A 21,104-nucleotide genomic window follows, 5' to 3' on the forward strand; every position below is an offset into this window, starting at 1 on the left:
AGACATGAAGAGAGATTAACCCCCAATTAAAACAACACCCCACCCCCAACATGTATAGACAGAGAAGGAATGTTGTGGTTCTTCCACATGCTTTGTTCTGTTGGCTGCAGTAAGTGATGGTGTTTTATTTACATGCTCATGAAGTTAGTATTACTATTTCTTTCATCCTTCATGCTCCTAGAGCAACTCAACCCTGGCTCTGTCATGACAGTTTCCTAGCATTTCCTTGGGACTAATATCCCCTTCTAAGTAGTGGTAGACCACAAAATTGACCCCTGCCTCTATGCATCCCTCTCCAGCAGGTTCATAAGTTTAAATAATTCATTCATAAATAAATCCTGAAACCATCACCTGCATGGTTTTGTGCTCAACACGCATTTTGTGTTACACCGAGTCCTTATACCTTACAACCTGTGCTAAAACTCACAGGAGGACACTTCTTTCCTTCAGCTCCCTGTGTTCCTGACTATAGCTAAGAGCTTCAGACTCCAGAAGCTGTGGTTAGTAAACTCCGACATGACAGCTTCATTTTCCTCTCTTCCACTTTGAGTCACCACTGCTGAGGATCTGGTAGAGTGGGCTTTGAACCTCCTCTTCAGACACTTGTTCAGCAATGTTTCAGGATATGAGATTAAGGCAGAGATATAATCTATACTGTATTTCTGTACACTATCACATTTAAAAATACCATTCTAAATATTATTCCCCCCCTGCCACAAGAAAACTTTAAAGAAGAACTTTTAAAGAGTGTGGACACAGCCAAGAGTTGAGGAACACAAATTCTTACTTAAACATTAGAAAAGAATAGGAATATCAAAACAGGTTTTGTCAATTTTGTCTTTCTAGGAATCCAAGCGAATCAAATTTAAAAAGGGACCTCACACACTTCAATTTCAGGGGTTAAGAATGACATGAGAGATTGACTGATGGGCAAAACTAACAAAATGCTAAAAGATGTCAAGAAAAGAACACAAGTGGTCTGAATGACAAGCTAGCATCCATCAGGCAAAGAGCCTCTTGCAGGGTCCAACCTTGGCATCAGGAAATGTGATAAGTAGGCCTTCTGAGCTGGTGACCATAGCAGGGCTGTAAGGGATCTGAACCATCACACAGCTCCCCTCAGTAATTGGCCTTTGGAGGCCAGAGAGGTAGTCTACTCCAGAGCTACAATTAACAGGGCTTTGTGGGTGAACTGTGCAAGGTAGGCCAGGTTCCTGTCGCTGGAGTCTGAGGCAGACATGTGTAGCATACAGTTGTGAGCACATGCACTCGCAGGCAGGCATGCTTCCTTGTTGCTAGGCAACAATAGAGATTCTGCTCAAACTGAACCTCTGACTTGCCCTGACTGGATGCTACTGTGGCATGGTGGTGATATCTATATCTATATCCATACTCATATCCATATCTATATCTAATCTCTCTATATATCTATATTTGTGTGTGTGTGTGTTTCTAAGTTTTAGTGTGGGGTTTGAGAGGAAGTGGGTGGCAAGGCAAAAGGGGAGGGAAGGGATGGCAGCATGGGCCTAGGTGTCCCTAGAACTCTATCATGCCGGAGGACATCGATTATGATGCCCAGACACCGAATGCCTCTGAGCAGCCACACTGGTATTGGCGCCTGTGGACCTGCTGCTTGGGCTATGGGTGCCTTGATTACCAAGTGGATGAATATCCTGCCTACCTCATCCCATATGAACCTGTTGGACAGTTCCAAAGGGCAGCCAGCATGGGTGATTTGTCTACAGTAGAGCACTTCATCACCTCCGGAAGATACCATGTGGATAAATGTGACAGGAGGAACAGGTAATAGGGCCTCGGAGGGGAGATGAGCAGGAGGAGCAGGGAATTTGTAGGGACAGTCAGAGCCAATCAGGGAGAAGCATCATCTTCCAAGGATGCTAAGAGAGGGGAGAGGGTAAGGTTTGGTTCTGCTTTCACTGAGCCTGCTGGGTTTTCTGCTGGTCATAGGGGACCTGCACACCTTGGAAGGATCTAGCTCTTAGATCTTCTTTTAAGGGAAGCAAAACAATAAACTTAAGTTGGTTTCTGAATCCTTTTACATTGCTTCCTTTACAGTAGTTTGTTGGATGCCTTAAAGTAACTTAGGTAATAAAATGACATGCATTTTCTTTTAAAGTGTGTATTTAAGAATTTTTAGATTTATGTATGCGAGTGTTTTGCTTGCATGTAATATCTATGCACCACATACATCAGAAGATGGTATTGGATTCACTGGAGTTATAGATGGCTGTAAACTGCCATGTTGGGTCTATCTATCTATCTATCTATCTATCTATCTATCTATCTATCTATCTATCTATCTATCTCATATCTATCTATCTATCTATCTATCTATCTATCTATCTCATATCTATCTATCTCATATCTATCTATATCATATCTCTCTATCTCTCTATCTCTCTATCTATCTATCTATCTATCTATCTATCTATCTATCTATCTATATCATATCTATCTATATCATCTCTCTATATATGATATCTATCTATATTATATCTATCTATCTCTGTATCATGTGTATGTATGTATGTTTGTATGTATGTATCTAAATTATATACATTGTAGAAAATTGTATCATGAGATAAATTTTTTCCATACAATATTAAGGTTAAGGCTAAAAAGAAAAGTCACCAAAGAAAATCCTTTGTCAATTTGATCCACCTCAGTGTACATGTTATTTGTGTATGTGTGGGTGGGGTACAGATGCGAAGGCTAGAGGTTGATATTCTCTTTCTCTACTGCTTTTCACTTAAAAAAAATCTGTGTGTGCATGCATGTGTATGTGCATGTGCATACATGCCTACATGTACAATTGTGTGAGTGTATGTCCTACATATGCACAGGGAAGTGCCTGGGGGTCAGTGGGCAACTCTATGGCAGTTTAGTTCTGCCATATTGTAGGTTCTTCTGACCAAACTTAGGCCATCAGGCCTCTTCTTGGGTCCTGGATGAGCCATTCAGTGGTGCCTAAATCTCAGTTTTTGAGATAGGTCATCTTGCTAACCCATATGCCCACTATATTTGATTTGGTGTGTTGGACTTTACTGATTCACCTAGACTTGCAGGCAAGCAAGCACCAGGATCATCCTGTCTCCACAGCCCCTAAACTAGTTTTTCAAGGTGCTGGAGTTTCTGAACACAGGTGCTCAAATTACAGGATGAGCACTTTATCAACTGAGCCATTGCCTCAGCTCCTCTTTTGTTCTTATTTCACCCTAGGTAATCAAGGGGTGCCAATGTCACTTAACAGTGGATTACCCCACAGTCTACATGCTGCTTTAGTCGTAAGTGTAGATCTGAAGAGTTCCTTAGTCTTCTAAGTTGGATCTTCATACAAATAAAAGATAGAAGAATAAATTATTGTTTCAAAAATATTCTTTTGATTTATAACTGTTTTCTTTAAAAACATTGAATTTTCCAACTGTATTTATCCATTCTGCCAATCTATTTATTCTCTACATGTTACTTAGATATCTACTATACAGCATATACATTCTACATCTCTTAATCCTCCCATGTTTCCCTTTTTTAATTTAATTTTATTTGTAATTCACTTTTTACATTCCAGATTCCATTCCCTGCCCCTCTTCATCCACCTTCCAACTGATCCACGCCCCATCGAGTTTAATCCTTCTTAAACCTTTATATTTCACAGCCAAATCAAGAAGTTAAGAAGGTTAAAATTTGCCTTAATTTTAACAAACTTTTCTCTCCCTTTCTACAGGAAGAACAAAAACAAAAACAAATACAAAAACTGTTTTGAAGGTAGAAGATTGTAAAAAATAATTAATCACATAACTATCCTCTAGTAAAATTATATCACATGCTACAAAATTTATCACATAATTTTCAACTATGTTACATTTCATTTAATGTATGACAACCTCTTTAGTGTGAATTAAATAATAAAAATATTAGGTGTCTTTACATTTACATAAATTTAATAAATTTACATACATAAATTTAAATATTAATAAAATGAGCAGTGCTCATTTGAATCCCTAATTTTTTGGCTTAAAGCTTCTTAAAAGTCAAAGGAAGGGAGCTACGATGCCATGGGTTGTGTCCTTATAGAGAGTTTTGCCCAATTTTGGTGTGAGTCCATGATGCATAAATGACTAGAAGGTAACCAAAGATCATTTGCTTTACTACCAATTGGTAGAGTATCATGGATACTGTGTCTATTAACCTGGAGACTAGGCTATGTTCCTGTTGGCTGCAAACATGGAAAAGTTACCTCTATAGGTGTTGCAGGATTTTCCCTCTCCATTCACATTAGGGCAGTGGGAGGCCTGTGATTGGACAGGAAGCTAAGAGTTGCAGGGAGAGAGAGAGAGAGAGAGAGAGACAGACAGACAGACAGACAGACAGACAGACAGACAGACAGTCTATCTATAGGAGAAGGAAGATGGCTGCTAACGTGTACCCTCATGGTGTTTTCCAGACACAAGTAGCTATGGTTTCACAAGATTAAAATATTGGGATAAAGCTTTTATCATGATCAATTGGCTCTGAAATTATTGTATTAGCATCTTGTAAATTGTGATATTATTGATACATAAATCTGATTGGTTAATTAAGCTTTTAACTCTATTGGGTTACTGGGTCTTGTGATATGCAACCGCGAGGTTGGTGGTTATTCTCTGTAGTTACTAGAGTGTGGGATTGCCAATTACATGGGTTTATGGCTGAGGAAGAACTAGTGGCACCAGGGACAAGCGCCTGATTGAGGGATAGTGGTCTGGTGTGGCAGGAGAGTTGGCGGGCCGGCAGGAGCATGGGAGTGTAGTCCAACCTAGTGGAGAGTTGACCGGTTAATTTTTTAATATTTCCCACAACATAAAAGCATTAAGAAATGAAAAAAAATCTCTTTACCCAAATTCATTTTAAGAGCTAAAATTTACATAGATATAAGATTTTCCATGAACTTATGGACTGTGTCATATATCACTTGATGTAAAGTACAATGGACTGCATGATAACCTTGTATTTTGTGTAGTAATAAATTTAAAAATATTACCAACTATAGTTGTAAAATGTCATGAATCATTACAATTATTCCAGAGATGCGAAAATGTGAATGAAGAATAAGGTAGTCACAGTGGTACTGGCCTGCAAACTTACCTATTGGGAGAATGAGTTAGGAGGACAGCCTTGGCAATATAATTTTAAAAAATACTAAACTTATTTGAATAAAAAATTGCATCTGTACAGTAGGTAGAATTCTTTGATTGGTATTTGTTGAGATGTTGTGTTTGATAACAGTAGCAAGAATAATCATCATTATCCACCGAATGCTGAGCTGTCAGGTGCTGGAAACACTTGTACATGCTTTGTGTAGATTTGAACTGAAACATCACAGTAGTACCATGTAAGATATCTATTGTTCATTCCCATCATATGGATTAGGAAACTGAGTTTTGGAGATCATAGAAATTCCAAGAAGTAGCTAGTAAGTAACTGATTAGAGAGGGATTCAAATATAAGCTGTGTTCAATTTACTGGGTGTTCTGTTATTCAGATAGGCTGCTCTGAGCAGGAATGAAGCTTGTGATAGATCACTTGCCTTGAATTGGGCAGCCGTGCACTGAATCCCTAGTAAGACAAGTGAACGCTTGCGTAGAGACATAAATGAATAAACAAATTCCCCTTGAAACTCTTACTTACTTGAAACTCTTAGTATTTACAGCTGAATGTACTTTGTCATAGTATTCCATGATTTCCTAAAACATCCTTTCAATTTGTAGGACTTCACTACACTACGCATGTGCTCATAACCACCCAGAAGTGGTGACACTGTTAATCGAAAGCAACTGCAATATTAATGTCCAGGATGATGAAGGCTGCACACCCTTGATTAAGGTAGCTACTGGACAGCAGTTTTAATATGAAATGGATAAGATCTTGTTCATGTTTGTTTTCTATTGCTCTGATAAAACAATGACCAAAAGCAATTCAGGGAAGCAAATGTTTATTTGGCTTACATTTCCACATCACAGTCTGGCATCAAGGGAAAGCAGAGCAGAAGCTCACATCAGGAAATTGGAAGCAGATACTTCCAGGGAAGGCTGCTTTTTCCATGGCCTGTTCAGCTTGCTTTCTCATACAACTCGGGGCCACTGCTCAGTCATGCCATTAACCCCAGTAATCTGATCCCATCAATCTCAATCAACTGCTCCACAGACTGGCCCACAGGCCAAGCAGATAGAAGCAGTTCTTTAAGCTAGGCTCTCCTTCTTTGGGTATCTGAAACCTATGTCAAGTTGGCAAAACAAATAAACTTTCCCCTCCCAACATCAGCCAATTAGCATAGATCTAGGTATTGTAGCACAGCCCTGAAATTCTCACATTTGAGAAAATGAGGTAAGAGGATTTTGAATTTAGGCCAGCCTGGGGTACTTTACAAGGCCCTGTCTCAAAAAGAGATGGGCAATATACGTAACCTAAACAAATTGTCTCATCGAAGGGTAACTATTCAATGCAATTGTAAGACTGTCTTGACTTTCTTGAGTTGAAGAGCTATGTTTTTGTACAATAACCACAGGCCACAGAGCGAAACAACCTGGAATGTGTTTCCATATTACTGAAGCATGGTGCTGATCCACACATGGCAGATTTTACTGGAAATACAGCCCTCCACTACGCTGTATATAATGGAAACAAAGCAATTGCCAGTGAACTGCTTGAGTACAAAGTAGACATTAACACCACAACAAAGGTAAAGATGGTTCAGCTTCATTCCCAATGTGTTTCTAGCAGTGACACTAGGATCTGTTTGCTACATGCCAAAGTTCAAGCATTCTCACTGATTCTGTTAAGAGTAAAATATTTTTCTCCAAATATGTTTTTCATATTTGTGGTAGTGGAAAATAGCACAATTTTTCTAAAAATTAGGCTTTATTTTAAAATTCAAAAAATAATTGGTGGATTTGAACCCACATGTCACATACACATGAACAATAAAAATAAATAAAACTTTTATGATAAATACTTTGTAAATAAACAGAAATCTCTAGCAGTTGAGAGGTTATAGAGGTGGGCTGTCTCTCAGAGATGAGGCAGGAATGAAAAATGAGGAGAGATACAGTTAAAGGCATGTAGACCAATTTGGAAACTTAATTATTAAAAAATATCAAGTTTTAAAACCTTTTTAAAACTTATGTGTACATAAGAAATGCTATTCAGCTTGGGAGTTAATAATTCTCAGCCTAGGAAAAGATATTTTTCAAACAGAGAAGAAACGCTCTGCTTCAGAGACTCCACTCGAGCTCATTCATTCAATGGGGCATGCAAACCTTTACCATATGTTCTGGGTATTGGAAGCAAAACTCTATTTAGGTAAGATGCTTTGAACCAATGAGTGTTGGGAAAAGTACTGAAGAGGAGTGATGCTCACAGGAGGTGTGGGGCCGGGGATAGGTGTGTCAAAGGAAAGGAAGGCACCTATGTTCAAGAAAATGGAGCAGAGGGTGAAGGAAAGTCTACCTATTATGACTCTTTGTTTTTAAAATTGGTTATTTTATTTACATTTCAAATGTTGTCCCCTTCCTGGTTTCCCCTCAGCAACCCCCCTCCCATCTCCCTCCCTTTTGTGTCTATGAGGGTGCTCCTCCACTCACCCACTCCAGCCTCACCACTCTAACATCCCTCTATGCTAGGGCATCAAGCCTCCATAGGACCATGGACCTCTCCTTCCATTGATGCCAGATAAGGCCATCCTCTGCTACATATGTGGCTGGAGCCATGGATCCCTCCATGTATACTCTTTGGTTGAGGTTTAGTCCTTGGGAGCTGTGGATGGTCCAGTTAGTTGAGATTATTCTTCTTATGGGGTTGCAATCCCTTTCAGCTCCTTCAGTGCTTCCCCTACCTCTTCCATTTGGGGTCCCTGGGCTCAGTCCAATGGTTGGCTGTGAGTTATGCATCTGTATTAGTCAAGTGCTGGCAGAGTCTCTTAGGGGACAGCTATACCAGGTTCCTGTCAGCAAGCGCTTCCCGGCATCAGCAATAATATCAGGGTTTGGTATCTGCAGATGGAATGGATCCCAAGGTAGGGCAGTCTCTGGATGGCTCTTCCATCAGTCTCTGCTTCATTTTTGTTCCTGCATTTCCTTTAGACAGGAACAATTCTGGGTTAAAAAAATTTGAGATGGGTGGGTGGTCCCATTCCTCAACTGGGGGCCATGCCTATCTACTGGAGGGGGTATCTACAGGTTCTATCTCCCCTTTGTTGGGAATTTTGGCTAATGTCCCTGTTGAGTCCTGGTACTCTTTCACTTCGCTGGTGTCTAGGACATTTTGGTGGCTACCCCAGTTCCCCAGCTTCCACTGCCACATATTTCTATTCAATTTCCTGATCCTCTATGCTTCTCTCCTGTCTCTTCCCATACCTGATCCTGTTCTCCCACTTCCCCCTCCTCTTCCTTTCTCCCTCCCAGTTCCTCCCTTACTCCACCTCTTGTGATTATTTTGTTCCCCCTTTTAAGTAGGATTGAAACATCCACACTTTGGTCTTCCTTCTTCTTGAGCTTTATATGGTCTACGGGAGAGTATATATTTATGCACATAAAATCTGTGATGAATTTTCAGTTGAGAAACATGTTGTATTATAAACATTTTTTCTTTTATAGCATGGCTTCACACCATTTTCCCTTGCTGTATTTGAAAAAAAAGAGAAGATGGCAGAGTTTTTAAGAGAGAGGGGTGCAAATGTACACGAAGTCACTGAGTCGAATAGGTACAGTTTCTTCTTTTTTTCAACCTTAGTGTTGTTCTTGAAGGTGACAGTCTCTTGAGTCAGGAATACCAAACTGACAGGAGGAAGATTGCTTCAACATTGGAAGTATATAGTGAGGAACACCACAAATTGTTACCTGGAAAATGACTTCTCAGACCACATCAAGAAAACAGTATGCACCAGGTCTTAGCTCCTCTTTTGAAACTGACTTAGTTTGTTATTGATAATCTAACTTTATTGATGATTTTATGTTACTTATGTCAACTGCACATTAATGTTGTTTATTTTGAAAAGTATACCTATTTAATTTTTATTGACCATGCAATTTATAATCACTTTTTATATTTCCATTTTGTTTCATAGATATTTTCCTTTCAAATGCTATATTCAACATTAATAGGCTTAGAAAATCATGCTGTCTCTGATCATTCATTGCTTTGAGTGGTGTTTGAATGTTTAACTACATTAGGTCAAATATATCATAGCAATTAAATGCTATTACCCACAGTATGCTTTTGTTCTTGTCTTCTCTGAATTAGTCACTGAAACCCCTGAAATATCTATGGTTAGGGACAGCTATCCATGGTGAGTACAAAGAACTAAGCTGGTGATCTCATCAGCAGAGGCCTTTGGAAATGGTTCTGTAGAGCAGGGTCATACAACACAGGTAAAGCTCAATGTGGAAGCAAGGAGAACTATTGCATCATAATTCACTGACTACAAACCCCGGGGAATCTGGAGCTTAGCTATAGCCGGGGAAAAAAAATGGAAATGGGGGGACTGTGTTCCCCTTCTGTGAGTTCTGGAACAGGCTGTAACTCAGCACCACACAGCAATATTTGGTGATGCTTTGGCATTTAGTAGCAAACAGGTAAGTAACAAAAACACTAAGCCTGTATGGTGTTATGCATGTGATGGCTTGCGAGGGTGCTGGCAAAGTAATGCTTATAGGCAAGGATTAATTTCCCATTCCACCACCAACAGACTCATAGTTAAGTGTTGAGACATAGATTGTTTATAAATAAATGTCTAATGTAAGATATATTAGGAATGCAAAAATAGGTAGCATGCCAAATATTTGGCAAATGTTTTACTTATGGATATTAAAATAATGATTATTTTTAAACTACATCACAGTGAAGCTTCACGTGGAGAAGAGTCAGCATCAATGCTTAATTATGATGCACAAATCAATACAGGTAGGAATTTTGATACTGCTTTACTCTAAGTCAGAGTTCTCAACCTGTGGGTCACAACATTTTAAGGGCAGAATGATACTTTCAGAGAGGTCACCTAAGACCATCCTGCATACCAGATATTTAGATTATGATTCATTAGAGTAGCAAAATTATAGTTATAAAGTATCAGCAAAAATAATTTAATGGTTGGGGGGTGGGAATCACTGCAACGTGAGGAATTGTATTAAAGAGTCCAATTAGGATGGCTGAAAACTACTGCTCTAAGTGGTCTATCCTAAAGAAATACATAATTACAAAGATTAAAAGTTTAAGTCCCCCAGAAAAAGGAAATAAAGTATAAATGCAGAGATTATTTCTAAGTAAGTTCATATATCAAACCATATTGTCTGAAAAATATGAGTATTTATTTTGGGGTCCTGGTATATTAAATATCTCTTAATACAAAAGGAAAAGGGGTTTAAGATAGTACATTGTATGCATTTTTATAGGTACATTGTAGCAAATTGGACTTTTAATGTAATATGTTGGATTATAATGGATATGTTGGGCTATGGTTTACAAGCTCCAAAACATGATTTCCAATTATTCACAGAAGGAAAATTGAACAAACGACACCACTGTGTAATACACAGCACTGACCTCACTGTCCTAGTCCACTCAGTCTTACTAGCTTCTGTTAACAATGGAAGGAACACTGTCAGGAGTTTTTGCTTCCAGCAGCTGTCATCATATCAACTTTCTACCTTGTCTTGAAAGCTGTATCTGGGAGGAAATACTGAAAACCAATCCAAATGACCCTGTTTTCCAAAGAGACAAGAAAGACAGTGTCATACTGTAACAAGGGGGAGTTTATTTTGCATTATTTCATTATGAATATTACTGCATTTTTAATTGTGTGGATTAGGATTGACTCAAGGAGTCCAAAACACTGAGGACAAGTTTTGTCACTAAGCCACAGCCCAAGTCCATTCATTTTGAGGGTTCAAATGCTTTATCCTGGACATGGGAAATGCTAAGAAGTTCTCACTGAGCTTTTACACATTTTTATAATGAAGTTTAAAAACATAATTGTTTTATCTCCTATGGGAGCAAACTGGAGGCATTTAGTGAAAAGTTGAGTAAATGAATAGTTTATCTATAAGCATATTAAAATATTTGTTGTGTCCTACAGTACTCCTCTTGGAACTTCCTTCTCTGTCTGCAAGGCTGATGTTGTACTTCCCTCTCACTATAGATACAACACAGGTTGATGAACTACTAAGTAAGGTGCCTTTCCACTAGTTACTGTCAAGGGAGTTGATGGAAACTGATCATGAACTTTTTTACACCGCACAGAACAGGAAGAGCAATACTAGAGCAAAGGAGACTTTTAGTGTCTTCTCCAGAAAGGGAGGGAGAGTGAGCCCACTGAGCTCTGCTGTACTGGCAGCTGGGAATTTTTGCAAAGGTCTTTGTCCCTGGTCTGTTTCTGTCCTCTGAGTTTTGCCATGCTGCAAGAGAGTCACCACACATCCATCTTCTTTGTACATGGTGTTTCTATTCTAAATCGAATAATTTCCACTGAACAAGTAAAAATTTAAAACTTCATACTTTAGTAAAATAAGTATACTCTTTAAAAATTTTTGCTAGCACCATTGGTCAAAATCACCACCACCACCACCACCACCACCACCAAAAGGACAATAACAATAACAACAAAAATACCTATATGCTGACATTTATACCAGGAAATGCCACTTTCTGGCAATTGGTAGTCAGTTGGGATCAGAGTCATTGTCACAGATATTTATTTTCAGCTATGAATTTCATTAACTTTCTTTCTTCTCCCTGCATTTGACTGATTCAACAAAATATAAGCAAGAATTCTCAATGTATTAATTACCTATAAAGCAATATTTATTATAGAATATTCTTTATAATATAGAATGGTGTCCAAGCAGTGTCTAACAAAATGTTAGTTTGCCATTTTAATATACTATATTTTTCTACAGTTATTATAAAACACATTCTCCCCCTTTTTAGAAGTGGATGACAGTACTGAACACACACCTTTACCTAGGTAAGAGTTCATGGCTTTTAAATATGTGACGTCATTGGGAAATGCAAAGATAAGAAGCTGATACTGCTGAAATACACATTATACTATATGCTCAATGCTTGCAATGCCTAAAACAATCAGATAAGGTTTGTGGAGTAAGTATGCTCTATAACCGAGCTCCCACTTGCTAGGGAACCAAATGCAGAGAACTTGACTAATTGGCCATGGTTGTATAATTAACCTTGGCTTTCCAGTGCATCTCTTGCCCAGACTGACTAAGACCCACATGCTCTTTTGTCAAGATGCAGTCAGTCATACTTTCATATCAGTTCAGAAGGCTAGATTAAGTTGTGCATATTTCTCCAAATGAAACATTGGTTATATGACTCTATAGCTTGTCTGGATATTTTTGACAATTGCAGCTGTAACCAATACTCATCACAAGTTTCAAGGCAGAGCAGACTCAGCTCTGGCCAGATCTTCACAGATTTTACTTATGCAAAATTAGGCATATCCTACAGAGGAGTTTGTGTGATAATTGAAGAATAGTTGTTAGTGACTAATTAGAGGGGTTTTATTTTATTTTTATTTTTATTTTTTATGGGATATTTTATTTATTTACATTTCAAATGTTATTGCCTTTCCCTGTTTTCCCTCCAGAAACCCCCTATCCCATCCTCCATTCCCTGGCTTTTATGAGGGTGCTCACCCACTCATCTGCCCACTCACTCCCTCCTCCCTGCCTTGGCATCCCCCTACACTGGGGCATCGAGCCTTTCCAGGACCAAGGGTCTCTCCTCTCATTGATGTCCGTCAAAGCCATCCTCTGGTACATATGTGGCTGGAGTCATGGAACCCTCCATGTGTACTTTTTGATTGGTGGTTAAGTTCCTCAGAGCTTTGGGCGGGGGGGTCTGGATGGTTGATATTGTTGTTCTTTTTATGGGTTACAAAACCCTTCAGCTCCTTCAGTTCTTCCCTTAATTCCTTCATTGGGGTCCCCATGCTCAGTCCAGTGGTTCACTGCAAGCAACCACATCTGTATCAGGAAGACTCTGGCAGAGCCTCTCAGGCGACAGCTGTATCAGCCTCCTGTCAGCAAGCACTATCAGCAATAGTGACTGTGTTTGGAGGCTGCGTATGGGATGGAACCCCAGGTTGGGTAGTCTCTGGATGGCCTTTTCTTCAGTCTCTGCTCCACTCTTTGTTCCTGTATTTCTTTTAGGCAGGATCAATTGTGGGTTAAAATTTTTGAGAAGGGTGGGTGGCCCCTCAACTGGAGTTTGTGCCTAGCCACTGGATATGGTCTCTACAGGTTCTCTTTCCCCTTTGTTGTATATTTCAGCTAATGTCATCCCCACTGGGTACTGTGAATCTCTTGCTTTTCTGGCCTCTGGGACTTTCTGTTGGCTAACCTCAGATCACCATCCCCCCATTGCTACTACATACCTCTGTTCAAGTTCCTGACCCTCTGTATATTTTCCCCATATCCTCCAACACCTAATCCTGCCCCCTTTTTTACTTCTCCCCTTCCTCTCTTCTTCCCAAGTCCTCCTACCTTCTACCTCCCAAGATTCTTTTGTTTGGTCTTCCTTCTTGAGCTTCATATAGTCTGTAGGTTGTATTGTGGGTATTCTGAGCATTTTTCCTAATATCCACGTATCAGTGAGTACATACCATGTGTGTTCTTTTGTGACTGGGTTACCTCACTCAGGATGATATTTCCTAGTTCCATCCATTTGCCTAAGAATTTCATGAAGTAATTGTTTTTCATAGCTGAGTAGTACTCCATTGTGTAAATGTACCACATTTTCTGTACCCATTCCTCTGTTGAGGGACATCTGGATTGTTTCCAGCTTCTGGATATTATAAATAAGGCTTTGGTGAATATAGTGGAGCATGTGTCCTTTTTATATGTTGAAGCATCTTTTGGTTATATGCCCAGAAGTAGTATTGCTGGGTCCTCAAGTAGTAATATGTCCAATTTTCTGAGGAGCCACCAGACTGATTTCTAGAGTAGTTGTACCAGCTTGCAATCCCACCAGCAATGGAGCAGTATTTTTCTTTCTCCATGTCTTCACCAGCATCTGCTGTTGCCTGAGTTTTTGATCTTAGCCATTCTGACTGGTGTGAGGTGGAATCTCAGGGTTCTTCTGATTTGCATTTCCCTGATGGCTAAGGATGTTGATCATTTCTTTAGGTGCTTCTCAGCCATTCATGATTCCTTAGTTGAGAATTCTTTGTTTATCTCTGTACTCCATTTTTAATAGGGCTATTTGGTTCTCTGGAGTCTAACTTCTTGAGTTCTTTGTATATATTGGATATTAGCCTTCTGTCAGATGTAGGATTGGTAAAGATCTTTTCTCAATCTGTTGGTTGCCATTTTGTTCTATTGACAGTGTCCTTTGTATTACAGAAGCTTTGCAGTTTTATGAGGTCCAATTTGTTGATTCTTGATCTTAGAGCATAAGCTATTGGTGTTCTGTTCAGGAAATTTCCCCCTGTGCCCATGTGTTTGAGGCTCTTTCCCACTTTCTCCTCTACTAGTTTCAGTGTATCTAGCTTTATGTGTAGGTCCTGGATCCTGTGACTTGATCTTTGTACAAAGATATAAGAATGGATCAATTTGCATTCTTCTACATGCTGCCCTCCAGTTGAACCAGCACCATTTGTTGAAAATGCTGTATTTTTTCCACTGGATGGATTTAGCTCCTTTGTCAAAGATTAAGTGACCATAGGTGTGTGGGTTCATTTCTGGGTCTTCAATTGTATTCCATTGATCTTCCTGCCTGTCTCTGTACCAATGCCATGCGGTTTTTTGTTTGTTTGTTTGTTTGTTTTCTCACTATTGCTCTGTAGTACAGTTTGAGGTCAGGGATGATGATTCCCCCAGAAGTTCTTTTATTGTTGAGAGTGGTTTGTGCTATCCTGGGATTTTTGTTTTTCCAAGTGAATTTGAGAATTGCTCTTTCTAACTCTATGAAGAATTGAGTTGGAATTTTGATGGGAATTGCATTGAATCTGTAGAATGCTTTTAGCAAGATGGCCTTTTTTTTTTTTTAACCATATTAATTCTGCCCATCTACAAGCATAGGAGATGTTTCCATCTTCTGAGGTCTTCTTTCTTCAGAGACTTGAAGTTCTTGTCATACAGGGTTTTCACTTGCTTAGTTAGAGTTACGTCAAGGGATTTTATATTATTTGTGACTATTGTGAAGGGTGTTGCTTCACTAATTTCTTTCTCATTCTGTTTATCCTTTGAATATAGGAAGGCTACTGATTTGTTTGAGTTAATTTCATATCCAGCCACTTTGCTGAGGTTGTTTATCAGGTTTAGGAGTTCCCCGGTGGAATTTTTTGAGATCACTTAAGAACACTTCCATATCATCTGCAAATAGTGATATTTCGTCTTCTTCCTTTCCAACTTGTGTACCCTTGATCTCCTTTTGTTGTCTAATTGCTCTGGCTAGGACTTCAAGTATTAGATTGAATAGGTAGGGAGAGAATGGGCAGCCTCGTGTAGTCCCTGATTTTAGTGGGTTTGCTTTAAGTTTCTCTACATTTAGTTTGATGTTGACTGCTGGTTTGATGTATATTGTTTTTAGTATTTTTAGGTATAGACCTTGAATTCCTGATCTTTCCAAGACTTTTAACATGAGGGGATGCTGAATTTTGACAAGTGCTTTTTCAGCATCTAATGTGTTTTTTTTTTCCTTTGAGTTTGTTTATGTAGTGGATTATATTGATGGATTTTCATATTACTGAACCATCCCTGCATCCCTGGGATGAAGCCTACTTGATCATGATGGATAATCTTTCTGATGTTTTCTTGGATTTGGTTGGCAAGAATTTTGTTGAGTAATTTTCCATGGATATTCATACGGGAAAGTATTCTGAAATTCTCTTTCTTTGTTGGGTCTTTGTGTGTTTTTGGTATCAGTATAATTGTGGCTTCATAGAATGAATTGTGTAGTGTTCCTTCTGTTTCTATTTTGTGTAATAGTTTGAGGAGTATTGATAGCGGGTCTTCTTTGAAGGTCTGACAGAATTCTGCACTAAGCCCATATGATCCTGGGAATTTTTTTGGAGAGTTTTAATGACTGGTTCTATTTCCTTAGGGGTTATGGGACTGTTTAAATGGTTTATCTGATCCTGATTAAAACTAAGGTACCTGGTATCTGTCTATAAAACTGTCCATTTCATCCAGATTTTCCATTTTTGTTGAGTATGGGCTTTTGTAGTAGGATCTGATGAATTTTTGGATTTTCTGTGGTTATATCTCCCTTTTCCTTTCTGATTTTGTTAATTTGGATACTGTGCCCTCTGGTTAGTCTGGCTAAGGGTTTATCTATCTTGTTGATTTTCTCAAAGAACCAGCTCCTGGTTTTGTTGATTCTTTGTATAGTTCTTTTTGTTTCTACTTGGTTGATGTCAGCCCTGAGTTTGATTATTTCATGCTTTCTACTTCTTTTGGGTGTATTTGCTTGTTTTTGTTCTAGAACTTTCAGATGTGCTGTTAAGCTGCTAGTGTATGCTCTCTCCAGTTTCTTTTTGGTGACACTCAGAGGTATGAGTTTTCCTCTTAGCACTGCTTTCATTGTGTCCCTTAAGTGTGGGTATGTTGTACCTTCATTTTCATTAAATTCTATAAAGTTGTTAATTTCTTTATTTCTTCCTTGACCAAGTTATCACTGAGTAGTGCATTATTCAGCTTCCATGTGTATGGGGTCTTTTTGTTGTTTTGGTTGTTACTGAATACCAGCCTTAGTCCGTGATGATCTGATATGATGCATGGAATTATTTCAATCTTCTTGTATCTTTTGAGGCCTGCTTTGTAACCAATTATATGATCAATTTTGGAGAAGGTACCATGAGGTGCTGAGAAGAAGGTGTATCCTTTTGTTTTAGGATGAAATGTTCTATACATATCTGTTAAATCAATTTGGTTCATGACTTCTGCTGGTTTCACTGTGTCTCTGTTTAGTTTCTGTTTCCATGCTCTGTCCATTCCTGAGAGTGGGGAGTTGAAGTCTCCAACTATTATTGTGTGAGGTGCAATGTGTGCTTTGAGCTTTAGTAAATTTCTTTTATGAATATGGGTGCCCTTATATTTGGAGCATAGACGTTCAAAATTGAGAGTTCATCTTGGTAGATTTTCCCTTTGATGAGTATGAAGTGTCCTTCCTTACCTTTTTGATAACTTTTGGTTGAAAGTCGATTTTATTCGATATCACAATGGCCACTCCAGCTTGATTGTTTGGACCGTTTGCTTGGAATTTTTTTTTCCAGATCTTTACTTTTAGTTAATTTCTGTCTTTTTCATTGAGGTGGGTTTCCTGCATGCAGCAAATTTCTGGGTTCTGTTTACTGATCCAGTCTTTTAGTCTATGTCTTTTTATTGGGGATTTGAGTCTATTGATGTTAAGAGATATTAAGGAATAGTGATTATTGCCTCCTGTTATTTTTGTTGTTAGATGTGGAATTATGTTTGTGTGACTATCTTCTTTTGGGTTTGTTGAAAGAAAATTACTTTCTTGCTTTTTCTAGGGTGTAGTTTCCCTCCTTGTGTTGGTGCTTTCCATCTATTATCTTTTGTAGAGGTGGATTTGTGGAAAGATATGTGTAAATTTGTTTTTTCATGGAATATCTTGGTTTCTCCATATATGTTAATTGAGAGTTTTGCTTGGTATAGTAGTCTGGGCTGGTGGTTTTTTTTTTTTTTTTTTTTCCTCTTAGGGTCTGTATGAGATCTGCCCAGGATCTTCATCTTCTAGCTTTCATAGTCTCTGGTGAGAAGTCTGGTGTGATTCTGATAGCTCTGCCTTTATATGTTGCTTGACATTTTTCCCTTACTGCTTTTAATATTCTTTTTTTCCCCTTTTTTGTATGTGGTGTTTTGACTAGTATGTGTTGGGAGGATTTTCTTTTCTGGTCCAATATATTTGGAGTTCTGTAGGTTTCCTCTATATTTATGGTCATCTCTTTCTTTAGATTAGGGAAGTTTTCTTTTATAATTTTGTTGAATATGCTTACGGTCTCTTTATGTTGGGAATCTTCATTCTCTTCTATACCAATTATCCTCAGGTTTGGTTTTCATATTTGCTGCAGACTGTACTCAGTCAGTCCCTCAACCAGTGGGATAATCAGGGTTCTGGTATTCAGGTGGGCAAGGAGTTGGCAGGGTGACAAACAGACATGAACTCCAGAGAGAGTGTTGAATCTGAGTGTAATTTCTCAAAGTGAGCATCAGACTTATATTACAGATGAAAACATTAAGTTCATCCAAGGTACATTGAGGTTACCCAATGCAAAACGACTCTCTACACAAAACAGAGAAATGCATGCATAAAATCTGACAGGAACCAGACAGTGTTTACAACTGTGATAAAAACCAGTGTTTACAACTGTGATTAAAAAGCAGCCCCACTTAAGGTCAGCTTATTTTTAGAATCCAGAGGTAAGGACTTTATGCCCTTACCATAGTTCCAATTCTAGTCTATTGTATAATCCACCTCCCTAGGCCATTGTAAATTCCTGTGTATGGGAGTGACTCAGCTGTTATTCTAAGTATTTACTCTAGTTCCTCCTTAGACCACAACCTTCTTCTTCCTAGGCCATTGTAAATTCCTGTATATGGGAGTAACACGGCTGTTAGTCTAAGTTTGCTTTGTAGAACTAGCCCTGAGATTTCTAGCTCTTATCCAGTAAATTGTAATGCCTGATTCCTTTCACTATCTATACTGGAGGCATTTCGTCTGAATTGGTAGCATTTTTACTAAATTTAAAATCCAAGGTCAGATCAACAATTTCCTAGGATATTGGAACACTGGTGGAGGCTAATTTAACTTAGCTATATGTCAAATCATTTCTTGGAGGCACTTATAATAAAACAATATTGAAGGAAAGCACACAGATCCGTTCACCAACTGACGTAGGGACAAGTTTGGAGCATTTGTGCTATGGGATGCCAAGACTCCAGGAGACTAAGTTTCCATGAAACTTTTTGCCTCAGAACTGCGTCCAAACTTTTGGGCCTGTCAGGCAGTTTCCACTGGAGTGGGTGTGGCATTTCCCCCTTTTTAGTTTTCAGATGAAGTTCCAGAATGTACTGCCTTATCATAGCTACAGATTTCAGAAGAACTCTAAAGATGAGTGGAAACACAACAATTGCTAATAAAATAATGCCAATAATAATAGCAAGCAAGATTATATAATGAACCCAATCCAAGAGATTCAATGCACTAAGATTATTTTTTAAATTGTTGGCCAATTCATCAGTGTTCCAAGTATCCAAATGACTTCTGCTAATATCTGAAATTTCTGCCTTTAACTGCTCCATGTCATCATTCCAACATCATATTCAAAACCTTCTGTGGAATTCAATGTGAGCTGGAGTTTCACAGGGAGTTATTAAACTGAGGCCTTTTCTTGTCTTTTATAGCAAAATACATGAGTTGGGACCATTCTCAGCCTTTAGATGAAGTTATGGAAAGACACTAGAATTGCTTTCCTTTTTTCATATCAGATCTTCATGATAAGGTCTTTTTCTTTTTTTTTTTTAATCTTGCAGTATCTAGTATCTTTGTTGATGCATTTATATTGCTTTAACCCCAGATGGGTGCCACCTTTTCATTGCTCCCTCAAGTGGTCTGTTTTTCCCAGTAGTGAATTCTATCAATCCAAGTATACTCTTTTTTTTTTTTTAACCTAAATAGTCATTCACAGCTTTTATTTGAGTATCATGGAGATGTAAAGTCAAATTTAAAAGTATAGTTATAATCATATTTATTTATACAAAACTCTTTAATATTATTTGAATGCGATCAAATACTTTCTTCTTTTTTCTTTTTCGTTTTGAAACTAAAGAAAAGATTGAGTTACTTTATTCAATTTCAATGTTTGCTAGAACCCTCCATAAACGCATACAATTTGGCAGAGTGAACAGAGAAAATGTCCTAGTTGGGTTTTCCACAATGGTCCCTAGAGATTTAACAGTGAAAGATAATATCTCCAACACATGATGTTATAAATATTAGACAGCAATTTCTTCATTTTTTTTCTTGAATATTTTCTTTATTTACATTTCAAATGTTTTCCCCTTTCCAGGTCTCCACTTTGGAACCCCCCTATACCATACATCCCCACCCACCTCTATGAGGCTGTTCCTCCACCCCCCACCCCCACTCCCGTCATCCCACCCTGGCATTTCCCTACTCTGGGGCATTGAACACTCTCAGGCCCAAGGACCTCTCCTCCCACTAATATCCATCAAGGTCATCTTCTGCCACATATGTGGCCAGTGCCATGGGTCACTCCATGTGTATTCTTTGGTTGGTGGTCCAGTCCCTGGAAGCACTGGGGGGTTTGGGCTGTTGACACTGTTGCTCCCTCCATTGGCCTGCAAACCTCCTCAGCTACTCCAGTCCCTTCTCCATTTCCTCCATCAGGGACCCCTCGAGCTCAGTCCAATGGTTGGCTGAATGCTTCTTCCTCTGTATTTGTCAGTCTCTGGCAAAGCTTTTCAGGAGACAGCCATATCAGGCTTCTATCAGCAAGCACTTCCTGGCACCCACAAGAACTTCCAGGTTTGATAGATTCCCCAGGTGGGGCAGTCTCTGGATGGCCTTCCTCAGTCTCTGCTCCACACTTTGTCTCTATATTTCTTCCTGGGAGTATTTTGTTCAGACTTCTAAAAAGCACTGAAGCATCCACATTTTAGTCTTCCTTCTTTTTAGGTTTCATATGGTCTGTGAATTGAATCTTGGGTATTCCAAACTTTTGGGCTAATATCCATTATCAGTGAGTACATATAGTGTTTGCTCTTTTGTGACTGAGTCACCTCACTCAGGATGATATTCTCAAGTTCCATTCATGTATTAGTCAGGGTTCTCTAGAGTTACAGAATTTATGGATAGTCTCTATATAGTAAAGGAATTTATTGATGACTTACAGTTTGCAGTCCAACTCCCAACAATGGTCAGTAGCATCTGTGAATGGAAGTCCAAGGATCTAGCAGTTGCTCAGTCCCATAAAGCAAGCAGACGAAGGAGAGGGAGATGGGAGAGGGAGAGGGAGATGGGAGAGGGAGAGGGAGATGGAGATGGAGAGG

The 21,104-nt window shown here is 38.9% G+C and overlaps 1 protein-coding gene across 1 annotated transcript in view; it reads left to right on the forward strand.

Annotated features, from left to right (window-relative positions):
* Positions 1–1,451: 1,451 nt before the first annotated feature.
* LOC110312009 (putative ankyrin repeat domain-containing protein 26-like protein) overlaps positions 1,452–21,104 on the forward strand; it is an 82,191-nt gene continuing 62,538 nt past the window's right edge. The window contains exons 1-6 of the mRNA XM_021185572.1: positions 1,452–1,803; positions 5,769–5,883; positions 6,566–6,739; positions 8,652–8,758; positions 9,896–9,957; positions 11,980–12,016. Of these exons, the coding sequence (XP_021041231.1) occupies positions 1,550–1,803; positions 5,769–5,883; positions 6,566–6,739; positions 8,652–8,758; positions 9,896–9,957; positions 11,980–12,016 (749 nt within the window). The 5' untranslated portion in view covers positions 1,452–1,549. The remainder of the gene's footprint in view (positions 1,804–5,768; positions 5,884–6,565; positions 6,740–8,651; positions 8,759–9,895; positions 9,958–11,979; positions 12,017–21,104) is intronic.

Source organism: Mus caroli, chromosome 16, assembly GCF_900094665.2.
Source record: "Mus caroli chromosome 16, CAROLI_EIJ_v1.1, whole genome shotgun sequence".
Taxonomy (NCBI): domain Eukaryota; kingdom Metazoa; phylum Chordata; class Mammalia; order Rodentia; family Muridae; genus Mus; species Mus caroli.